At 28.7% G+C, this 12,608-nt stretch overlaps 2 protein-coding genes across 2 annotated transcripts in view; one reads left to right on the forward strand and one right to left on the reverse strand.

Annotated features, from left to right (window-relative positions):
- Positions 1 to 4,381, reverse strand: part of LOC142325165 (modular serine protease-like) — an 85,887-nt gene extending 81,506 nt beyond the window's left edge. The window contains exon 1 of the mRNA XM_075366574.1: positions 2,506 to 4,381. Within this exon, the coding sequence (XP_075222689.1) occupies positions 2,506 to 2,512 (7 nt within the window). The 5' untranslated portion in view covers positions 2,513 to 4,381. The remainder of the gene's footprint in view (positions 1 to 2,505) is intronic.
- LOC142325166 (uncharacterized) lies at positions 1,460 to 6,687 on the forward strand. Its single transcript, XM_075366577.1, has 4 exons — positions 1,460 to 2,023; positions 5,387 to 5,458; positions 6,454 to 6,543; positions 6,628 to 6,687. Exons 1-4 carry the CDS (start codon positions 1,460 to 1,462, stop codon positions 6,685 to 6,687), a joined length of 786 nt encoding a protein of 261 aa, XP_075222692.1.
- The last annotated feature ends 5,921 nt before the right edge of the window (positions 6,688 to 12,608 follow it).

Genomic DNA, 12,608 nt, shown 5'->3' on the forward strand with positions numbered 1-12,608 from the left:
GCAATTAGTAGGGTATCAAATTAAAAAAAAATTTTAACAGTTTCAAAAGTATTTTTGATCACCAGAAGATTTCCTCTTGAGAATAAAAAAAGAATCATCAAAACAGTAAATGTGGACGCTTAAATATATGAGTGTACATTTGTGAGGGTCAAGAATTGAGAAACTTCTTTTTTGAAATCAATTAGAAAATCTTTTTTATCATTTAGCATTTATATTTTCATTAATCAATTTTTATTAATTAAAAGGCAACTGTACTCATATTTATGTTAAGAATAATGTTTTTTATTTTGAGTAAAAATGTCTATCTACATGGTGAAGTAGTAGCATCTCAGCCTTTTATCCAGAGGTCCCAACTTCAAATCCTGGCCAGGCAAGACATTTTCATAAGCTACTCCATTTCCATATCTAACAGACAAGCTTCAGTCTTATGTGGTGAGATCATTAAGCAAAAAAAAAAATGTAAATTCAAAAGAATTTAAACATATAACTTTTGCCACCAACACAAGATTTACACTTATTATTGCAAGGTATAAAGAGCATTCATAATAGCTTCTACTCAGCATAGGAATTATTATCTTATAAATATTTTTTCAGTAAATGAGATAGACAAATATAGGATGTTAATTGCAATAAAAATTTAATCTGACCTTTTATATTTACTGTGTCATTAATAACAAAAATTGAAAGAATAACAAAATAAATACAAAATATTGATTAGATTTTATTTTTTAAACATTTTTTTTTACTATTCATTCAATTTGTCAAATTGATGTTAATTTCCGTGTTGTTTTGTATTTATTACAATTGTGCAGCAGTTTATCCATTTTGTTTGCTGAAGTTGATTTTTTGTTTTAGGTTAACATTGTTATATGGTTTTAAATATTTAATGGGTTATTTAATTGATGTGCTATTAAGCTATTGTAAAATGATATAATACTGTTACATAGCAATTAAGTAATTATAATTAATTAATTAACTGATGTAATAACTATACTAAAATATTATTTTATTCTTTAAATCTATTCTTGATTTCAAATGTTGCAGTATAATATTTAATATGTCTTCAGATTTCAACTCTGCTATAAAACCAATTTTTTATTTAAGTAGGATTTTTGGTCTCGCTCCATTTTCTTTACAAACATATTCAGCTTCATGTGGAACTATATTTTATTCTGTTTTGCTTTTAATTCCATTGATTTATTTCAGTATTGACATGATCAAATTAACTTATAATTTTGATCTTTTACCGAAAATTGGAAAAATATTAGTGTTACTTGAACAAATGCATTTAGGTGCAAATACATTCATATCATGGGCTGTTGCAATTTTTGGTTTTAAAAAATTAGTAAATACTCTTCAAGGTTTTGTTGAAGTCGAAAATCTTCTTAAAAGGCTTAGTATTAATGTTCCCCACAAATCATATTTACGATATCAAATAATACAGATATTTTGGCTTTTAATGATAATAATTATTAAGTTCACATTAGATTTTGTTCTAAACGGATCACGTAATGGCTTAATTATTGCGTCTGCTATAAATCTTGTTGTTTTAACTCAGTTTCTTGATTTTGTTCTTTTATGTCGATCTTACTTTTCAATACTAAATAAACAAATCAAATTGTTTGCCTCTGATCATCAGTATCATAGAAATATTAAAAACATTATTCATGTTGGATTTACTCCTGTAAATCATACATATGATAAACATTTTATTGCTTATATTGGAATTCCAAGTAATGCTGAAGAATATTATATAAAAATTATTAGAGAAACTCACAGATTTTTGTATAGTCTTCATGGTGATATTAATTCTTTTTATTCACTGCAATTATTATGTAGCGTTTCAAGCAGTATTATATCAATTATTTCTGTGCTGTATTGTTTTGCATTGTTTTCTATTAGTGGTCTTAATTTATATTACCAACATTTTTGGATAAATATTATAAATACTGTTTTTGTAGCATCATATAATTTCATAAAACTATTGATAATTGTATATGTGTGCACATCCACAAGTGATGAAGTAAGTATAAAGGAATTATTGAATTATTAGAAAATTAATTTTATTAGATTTTATATAAATAATATAAAAGTATGCAGCCAAACTTGCCTTCATAATAAATTTGTTTTTAACTGTTATAATCAAATGTACATTAAGGAATGAATTAAAAGGATGTGCATATGAGTAATTGTTGCCAATTATTTAAATCAGTAATTGCAGCAATTATTTAATAACCTTGGCTTTCTATTCCAAGGTTAATATATAACATAAATTAATTTTTCATTTCTGTCTAGATAGTTTATTAGTATGTTAAAACTTATAACTGAGCAGCCATTCTGCGTACTGAAGATTACATTTAGAACACTGATCTAACAAATATTTCTTTTTAAACTTGAAAACAAAATAACTTAAAATACAAAAAATACATTCGTTAGAGTAAAAATAAGGCAAAAATAATTGATGTAATAAAAAAAACTTGTGCAAAACTGCAAAAGAATACCAACTTTTCATTTCTGAAGCCCTCACTATTTTTCAGTCAGATATGCACTGATTTTTAGAGTTCAACACCCTACATATGTCTGATTAACAAGTAGACCCTAAACACAAGCATCACTTTCAACTCGCTCACCACTATAATTCACTACATACACATGTATGAAAAATACCCCACTACACAGTCAATTTAGGTTATGTTGTCAACCTTAAATTGAGCATAACTCAGGTTCAACTCAACCAATCTTAATCAGATTTTCACATGCGCCCTTTCAGATACATTACTACAGCAAATTTAATTTTCAATGAAATTGATCTGGTAGTTTTGGAGATTTCCAAACCAAAAGGGTTTATACATGGGTTTACATATATATATGTATATATATACATGGGTTTACACACATATATATATATATATATATATATATATATATATATGTATTTTGTACTCCTCATACCTTAAAACAAAGGAAATTCATTTTCAACCCCAATCCCAGATCCCACTATATGATCAAAAGTACATACTTTTCTTTGGTAAGTTGGTAAAATAATAATTAGGAATCACTGAGTGTTTATTTAACATGTTTTACCTACTTATTAAGATTCACGAGTCTTGAGGAATGCGATGGCTTGTAAAGGATTAGGAAGGGTTTTATGGGGAAAAATGGAGAAGTTGAAAATATCAGTGCTAATTTTATAAAAAAAAAAGTAAATAAAATTAAAAAATTCCCATGGTCTTTTTGTATTGTGTGCAATAAAAAATAACTCCAATATTATACCTTACATTGTTTTATGATCTCATAAAACAGTAGTCAGGAATAAGTTGGTTATGGCGAGTTTAAAAAAAAATTAAAGAATAAGTTTTTTTTTTAAATATATTCTTAGATTATTTAAGTATTAGATTTCAGAACTTGTATTTTATAGGTTTACTGAAAATTACTTCAGAGAAATTTTATAATTTTTTGTATATCTATGTTTTACTTTTGTAATTTTGATAATTACAAAACATTTCACTAACATTGTCAGTGTGAAAAATACATTATTGTACAGATTGCTGTATCAAAACTACAGCTTGAAATTTATGAATATACAAATAAATTTTACTTTGTATATCACTATAGCTGAAGAAAGTATTGTGATCGGTCCAATTTGGGCATATGCTGTTTACGCCGAATCTTGACATTTTGATACCTAAGGAATCCAAAAAAAATGGATGGAAATTTTCAAGACTTATTGCCTTTCGCGGTTTCGTGAGGATTTGCGTAAGCTGTTAACGCAATCTTAAAATTACAAAATTAAATTTAAATTGGGGAAATTTGCCCAATCGGTAAACAAAATTTACTTGTTCAGTCGTCGATTTGTATTCCACCAGTTGCAGAACTCCAAGCAAAGATCGACTGCTGGGTGTATATGTTGAACTGGCTACATATGATAAGGATAAAATTGGTTTTGTTTTAAGTGTTCTCCAAGTTATCGAATGCGAAACTCCCATCATAAATCTACTTACGCGATTATAAAGAAATCGTCTACTGACGCCTTGACTGCGTCAATAATAATTTTATCAATAACAGCATCGTGCTGGAGATCGTTCGTAGCTGTTACGAATGAACTTGTTTTACGAAGACTGAGAAAAGTCACGCTAATTGTTTTAGGATCTGGATTCCTGCGTTTCGAAAAACTTATTTCACGCTCTACTGCGGCAGTTGTAGCATTATCATTACACCACCCAAAATGAATGCAATATCAGCGAATTCCTCTGTTGTAAATAACTACAGCATTACTTCAATGGCAAACTGATCACGTTCATATTAAGACTCACCGCAAACCTTCGCTAACAACAGCACAGTTCATACTATCCGATATACTTAACCTACTTCACAGAATGATTTAAACATTAATACATGATGCGTATTGTGATCAGCTGTTGTTATTTTATTGCCAACTTTGAAATAATATTTTTTCAAATAATTTATTTTATTTCTGTCATTAATAAAAATATTATTAAAATAAGTTTTATAACTGTAGTGTAAGTTCCAGTTTTTTTTTTTAATCAACAGTAAATTTTGTTTTTACAAATTTTTCTTATCACCAAAAAAGAATGTGGTTTTTGTTTACATTAAATAAGTACTTTTCTGACAAATGTAGTGCTTTTTCTGTACTGCTTCTAACAAAATTCGAATATCTGTAATTTTTCTTTGTTTTATTAAACCTATCTTACACACATTGTTGAATTAAATCATGTACAAGTTTTTTTGAAAGTATTATGAATTTATTACCCATTTAACAAAGTTATTGTTCAACAGACATAAAACCAGAATTTTTACACCAATTTATTGATTTTCATCCCCGGATTCCTATTTGCCGAATTTAGAACATGTTTGATGTTTTAGTTCTGAAATTTTGTGTTTGTAGTGCTTGGGTATGGTGTTTTCTAAACTGATTTTTGTTTTTTGAATTCAACAGTGTAAGGTGCATTGACTCAACCAACGCAGCCACTGCCACTGTTAATATGTGAGAGAAGAGTGGCTGCACCTGCTTCCAGTTACTTGACTAAAAAACATTAAAAAATTAACTGCGATGGGAAATATTTAAATATATATATATAATAGTATAATAGTAAATGTTCCAGCGTTCAAGTCCTAGTAAAGTCAGTTATTCTTACGTAGATTTGAATACTAGATCATGCATACTGGTCTTTGGTGGTTGGGTTTCAATTAACCACACATCTCAGGAATGGTCAAACTGAGACTGCACAAGACTACACTTCATTTACACTCATATATATCATCCCCATTCATCCTCTGAAGTATTATCTGAAAGGTAATTACCAGAGGCTAAACAGGAAAAAGAAAGAAGAAATATAGTAGTAAATATAATTTGATTTTTTTGCAGGTTAGTAGTACAAGTGGTCTTGTCCACTGCATACTGAATGAAGAAAGTATTCCAGCAGGTGTGCATAATGAAGTGAGTGAGTGGATCATATTTCATTTAAAGTGATACCATAGTATCAACCCACCGGGTTGGTCTAGTGGTTAACGCGTCTTCCCAAATCAGCTGATTTGGAAGACGAGAGTTACAGCGTTCAAGTCCCAGTAAAGCCAGTTATTTTTACACGGATTTGAATACTAGATCGTGAATACCGGTGTTCTTTGGCGGTTGGGTTTCAATTAACCACACATCTCAGGAATGGTCGAACTGAGAATGTACAAGACTATATACACTTCATTTACACTCATACATATCATCCTCATTCATCCTCTGAAGAATTATCTAAACGGTAGTTACCGGAGGCTAAACAGGAAAAAGAAAGATACCATAGTATCAAGTTTTTTTATTTGTTATTTTAAAAAATGTGGTCTTTATGATTATATAGTGGTAGTTTTTTTAATTCTCAGTAATCGGATTTCATTTTTAAATTTTAAATTAAAGATCAATCTTTTGGCTGATGGCTTTTAAAAGCTTTTACCATTTGCATTGTTCTTTATTTGAGAGACAAATTAAATTAAATTTGCTATTTTACTGATCTTTTTTAATTCTTAAATTCTATTTGATCTATTATATATTGGATTCTCTTCAAATCCAACTTAAAAAAAAAAATTATTTATATTTAAATGTTACATCTTATTGTTAAAGAAATAAGTACATTTGTGAAAATTTTGTAGATAATCATGAATCTTTAAAGCATTTCAAAAAAAACAAATTCATCAAAACCAGTCAGTTTGGTGAAGAGATAAAATATAGACTTGAAAAAACACAGATCAGATTGTAGACTCAATCTTTTTTTTTGAAATTCATTAAAAAATCTCAAGTTAGCAAATCTTTTCTAAAATTTATTTTCTAGATTTATCTTTTACCAAGATTAACAATATATACAGTGAGATAAAATGGTTATAAATAATGCTAATGATTATAGTAACAAATGATAATTATAGTAATTTAAAGTCTTTATGTTTTTTCAGCTGCATTTATTTTCAAATCAGCTTATGCATCAGAAGATAGTTTTCACAGCTTGTGGTTTTTTCAATCTTGATTTCACATTGATTAGTGTGGTAAGTACGTTATGAATAAATTTTTTGTCATTAAAAAAAATTTATTTCAATCTACTAATGTTTTGTTTTTGCTTTTTTATGTAGGTAATTGGTGCTGTTTCAACTTATATGGTCATTCTGATACAATTCCAAATAACTTCATAAGAAACGTGAAAACTTTATATTTTTATTTACTTGAAAAAGATAAATACTTTATTCTCTATTTTAGTATAATTCATGAAATAAAGATAAAATTATTTTTTTGGTATTTTTATTTAAAGACAATTAATTCTTTTATAACATTTAACCATATTTGAACCTGACCATATTTGACCAGTTGTCATAATAGCTGGTAATGATGATGATTGCTACTTACAAGGGACGATCAGAAAGTAAGTTACACCCCCTCTATGAAACAAACACATATATAAGACAATTTTTTTTTATTGAACAAAAGACTGCATATATTTACTATTTTTTGACATAATCACAAAGTTTTTTAAAATGCTTTTTAAATTCATACCTTGTGGCAAGTTTTTCATTTCCACTCAAATAAAAATTTCATTCAATTTCCTTCAACCATTTAAGGATGGCTTCCTTCAGTTCATCATCATTAGTGAAACGCTCCCCTCCCAAATCTCGCTTGAGAGGACCAAACAGGTGGTAGTGGCAGGGTGCTAGGTCAGGGCTGTAAGGCGAATGAGACCACACTGCCCACTTGAATTTTTGCAGTAACTCCTTTGTCATATGAACTGAATGAAGAGTAGTGTTGTCGTGAAGAAAAACGACCCCATCCCTCAGTCTTCGATCTTGAATGGCTTTATGCAATATTTTAGTCTTACAGTAAGATTTGACATTGATTGTTGTTCCTCAGGGCATAAATTCACTGTAAACAACTCTTGCACAATCAAAAAAGACTGTCAGCATAACCTTTCCAACATGTGGGGATGTTTTTAATTTTTTTTGCTGTGACAAATTTTTGTGTCTCCATTCATGTGATCCTGTTTTAGCCTCAGGAGTGTAGTGAAGCATCCTGCTCTAATCCCCTGTGATGATTTGTTTCAAAAATTGTGGTCCAGTCCTGGAATAATGTTGAAGAAAAGAAAGAGGAGACAAAACATTGATGTTTGTGGTTGTCTGTCAACAGATGTGGCACCCATCATGCACGGATCTTACGGTAACCAAGCTGATCGTGAATAATTGCAAACACACTACCATAACTGATGTTAAGTTCACTTGCAATCTCTAATTTTAATTCGCCGGTTAATCAAGATCATTTCATTCACGCATTGCGTGTTACCTGTCATTTGTGCAGTTGAAGGACGCCCAGCATGCAGTTCGTCACTCAAAAATTTCTACAGTTTCTGAACATTGGCACCATTTTGTGATCATGGGACGTGACATTGCATTCTCAACCTAAACATCAACAATCTGGCAATGAATTTTACAATTGTAATTGTTTTCCCACAAGAATCAGACTATTGAACGTACTTCTATGCTGGACGAAACCTCTAACAGTACACATGTACTGAATGTCGTTCAAAATTGCTGCTGGGAAAGCGTGAAGACAAGAACACAACCAACCAGTGCTGCAACCACAAGCCATTAATATATCCCTTTCAGTTCAAGAACATGGCGAGGGTTTAACTTATTTTTTTATCCACCTCTTGTACTTTGTTAACCAAGTATCATTTATATATATATATATTTTTTTTTTTTTTTTGTAAGTATCATTTATTTAAGACTAGTAATGCACATTATTTATGTGTTGCAAGCAGCTGAAAAATCAGAAAGTAATTGAACTGGGCAACCAAATACATTTTGTTCACTTAGTACAGCTCTGTGCCATTTATTATTAACTTTAGGCAAGAAGAGAGAATAATTCAGTGCTTACACAAAATTTGTAAAATGAATTTTAAAATGGATAAGTATGAATATAAAGAAGGTTCTTTATAATGATACCTAACAAGTTTAAATTCTTGGTTTAATTGCTACAAACAATTTTTTCTCAACATATGCATAATAATATATAGTCAGTAAAGATATCACAATTGTGTTTTATCATTTACTAAAATCTAAAAAATAATTAAAAGAAACAGTAGTTAATTTAAAAATATACATAATTACTACATTATTCATACTCCTATTTTAATTATATTAGTTATACTGTATGACATTATTTATTTATACAATTCACAAGTGGAGAATTTATAGCTTATCATCTAACTTATCAGATCGACAATACAGTAGGTCTTAGTTGCAAGAAAATTGTTTTTATTTTTAAATACATTTTGATTAAATTTCAAATGTATGTTAACTTAAAGAATGTTTTACATATAAATAAATTTTGCTTTTTTGATGTAGATGTGTGCTTTTTTGATATCTGAATTCACTTGAATATATCTTTACTGTTCTTGCATTTACCACAGGTAAAACCTTATCTACATTATGCAAATCATGTGTAGTCTCCTGATATCTTATTAATGTATTTTTAACTTGATTCTACATGTTAAGATGTGATTTATTATTGAAATTAAGTAGTTAAGTAAATTCTCATGTTAATTTCAACTCACAATATTCATTTCAGAGACACAACACCACATCAAATTGAAAACAATTAGTTAGTGTAAGTCACACATTGGTGTTCCTTTCATACTTACATTCTTCTCCACTGTTTTTAATATAACTACTTTCAATATGTATGTTTCCTAACAATAGTGAAGTTTTTTCCCATATAATTTTTCACATATCTTTTCTATATAAAGAAATTATATATTTTTAAATTATTAAACCATGATTTATTGAAGCCATGATTAAAACCAAGTATTTAATTTTTGTATTTTTTTTTTTTTTTAATATATATTTCCAAATATAAAAATGTGTATACTTACTTATATATTATTTTTTACTTATCTGTTTATGAGTTTTTATATTTAATAGTTTATTTTGCCAATTGCATGCTGATGGCAATTAAATTATCTTCTCCTCCTTTAGTTAATCTTTTCTCCGATTTTAAATGATTTTTGTTGCTCTTTTATTTATAATAATAGTATTAACACTTTATATGATATGAGGGGCAAACTGAATAAAATTAAAAATATGAGTAAATAATGTGTTTATATTAATAGCAGGTCATATAAGCATAATAATGGAAATATTACTTTGTTTAGAATTTAATCCCTGTATATAAACATTAGAAAATATGGATGATCTTTTTTGTACATAAAAGAAATTATAATCAAGCCTGGTTTAAAAGGAAGTTAAACAACAATCAAGTAAAATATTTTTTAAATTTGTTTATTAAAAGATCAATTTATTTCATGCATAGTCTTATTACTTATTAGCATCATTTACTTCATTACAGGCAAACTGTAATGAAAAAAATCCCTTTTTGATGCTGGAAGGCGGAGGTAGATTTCAGCTAAGTAGGGGATAAAAAAGATATCCACCTAAAGTTAAGAAAAATGTTTAATTTACTCATTATGACAATGGTTGCATGTGAAAAAAGTTTCACATGTTTAGCATACAACAAGCCCCATCTTCTTAAATTCCAGTAACATTTTGGTCATCCCTTGCTGTAAGGGTTGGTCATATCAAAGCCAATAGTGGTGATATAAAAACATTACTTACATCATTTTTAGGCCCTTATCCAAAGAAAAGTTGGAACTTTAAATGAATTCTTTATTTTATTTAATAAGAAAGTTATAGCAATATTTTGTTTTTTCAAAAAATCTCCCCCCCCCCCCATTTACACCCCCATAGTCCAATTTGGCTGTTAAAAAACACAATTGAGATTTTGGGATGAGTATTTTTAAGGAACAATTTGAAAGTGATTGGTGCAAAATTACGGCAGTTATCGTGAAAGTGAAATATATATATATATTTACTCAATATATATACATATAAATGTATATATAAACTTTTGAGCTGACATTGGTTTTGGGGTCTGGGGGATGTGAAACACGAAGATATGTTGAAATTTTCCGGAAGTCGAATCATGGTACTTATTACAGTAGGTAGCTTTCTATGAAATCTCCCTGAAACTGTTTTACCTTTTAATTCCTGTTGCAGAATGAGCTTTGCTTTTTATATTTTTTACAATAACAATCTTTTATTGCAGTGACATATTAATTAAATAATGTTATTTTTTTAAGTTCAAAAAACATGCTCCTAAGTAAATTATTTATTATTATTATTTATTTATTTATTTTATTTGTTGCACATTAATTTCACACTTTTACTGTTACTTCTTGTGCTGTTACAGTTTTCTGAGAGTAGCATTAGGTTTATTTGGTACAAGTTCCTTTAAAGAAAATAGATTAATAAAAGAGACCCATAAGAAAATAAATTACTTTCTTATTTATAAATATTTTTCCTAAAATACAAAAAACACATACCATGGACTAATCAATATAAATCTGAAATCAAAAATGGGTGTAATTTTTTAAAAGGGTATTTTACAAAAAGGGGCCCTCAGTGATGGATATTTTAGCCCTAGTACTGACCTTGTTAATTCATCATTTAAACATGCTTTTAACAACTAGTACAGTAAAATTTAAAATAATTAATATTGCTTTCATCTATTAATTATATTTCATTTGTTACATTTCTTATATCTTTGTTTGTTATCCTACCACAAGTACAACTGTTATAAACAGGCTAATATGAATCACTCCCAAAAATGACAGCTATTCTATTGAGTACCAACATTCCTTTACAATTTATTAGAGAAATTAGGAGGAAGTGAAATGCAAATTTCATTCAGCCCTGCAGACACCTCCATTTTATTCATCATATGGATTTTCTATCTAGTGAACACCATTTCTCTTAGATAAGTAACTCTGGTAATCCTTGTACCTCAGTTTCCTTATTTGTATAAATAAATGCTTTACTATATATAAGTACAAATGATAAAAAATACATCAGGAGTAGATTGATTTGCTAATCTGTGAATAAAAAAAGCCATTGTGTGAACAGATCATGGGATACCATGGTAAAATATTATCACAAAGTTCATAATAAATTAACAATAATTTTCTTTCAAAAGGCTCATGTCACTAAAATGAACTTAAATTTGATAATTACATAATTACTAGCTGATTATCCAGCACTGCCCAGATAGTTATTTATCTCAATCTTCTATTAGGTAGAAAAATGAATCAAATCTATTCATGGTGTAAAATATAACTAATTTTATTTACACTATTTAAAAACACAGTAAACAAAATTATAAAATAAAGATAAACTGGAAGACTTATCTAGTTAGCTTCCCTTAAATACAACAATCTAAGATTCAATGGATGCTGGAATTTTCCCCTTCTAGAATCCAAGACTGGGACATAATGATTTCTAATAATTTGCATTATGTTCTACTGACATAAGTTCTAATCATTTTCACAACCTTCCTGAAGGTTCTACACAGTTCTATTCATTCTATTTGACTAAACTTTAACTTAAAATTTCATTGGGACTGTCACCAAACAGCCTAGCGACATCGAAAACTATGTTTTTAACTTTAATATCAGTTATTTTTGATTATTTTAACGTCATGTCCTTCTTACCACAACCTATAGAGCTGCTAGGGATTTCCTACCCTCATAATATTTTTTCCAGATAGTAAGTCATACTCTTATTCCAACTTTAGTTGAAATTGCTCCAGGTGTTCCATAGTTATATGTTATGTACATTCATACATCCATTTTCATATTTAATATTCACTCCAGTTCAATTTATGTGGAGTAGGTCAGCAACTATGTAGTAAAGCCAGCGATTTTTACACGGACTTGAATACTAGATCGTGGATACCGGTGTTCTTTGGTGGTTGGGTTTCAATTAACCACACATCTCAGGTATGGTCAAACTGAGAATGTACAAGACTACATTTCATTCACACTCATACATATCATACTCACTCATCCTCTGAAGAATTATCTAAACGGTAGTTACCGGAGGCTAAACACGAAAAAGAAAAGGTCAGCAACTATGAATTTCATTGGGAGAATTCAGATTTGAATCTGGGTTACACTTATTTATCTATCATTCAGTACAAAATTAAACACCAAATAAAGTTTTGAGTATTATGAAAT

The sequence above is a fragment of the Lycorma delicatula genome, chromosome 5, assembly GCF_047948215.1.
Source record: "Lycorma delicatula isolate Av1 chromosome 5, ASM4794821v1, whole genome shotgun sequence".
Classification (NCBI taxonomy): Eukaryota; Metazoa; Arthropoda; class Insecta; order Hemiptera; family Fulgoridae; genus Lycorma; species Lycorma delicatula.

Excerpts from the sequence above, each read along its gene's own strand:
- LOC142325166 (XM_075366577.1), top strand. The coding sequence starts at position 1,460 with ATGATAATAATTATTAAGTTCACATTAGATTTTGTTCTAAACGGATCA. Across the intron at positions 2,024-5,386 it reads GCACATCCACAAGTGATGAA|GTTAGTAGTACAAGTGGTCT; the intron begins GTAAGTATAAAG and ends ATTTTTTTGCAG. Across the intron at positions 5,459-6,453 it reads CAGCAGGTGTGCATAATGAA|CTGCATTTATTTTCAAATCA; the intron begins GTGAGTGAGTGG and ends ATGTTTTTTCAG.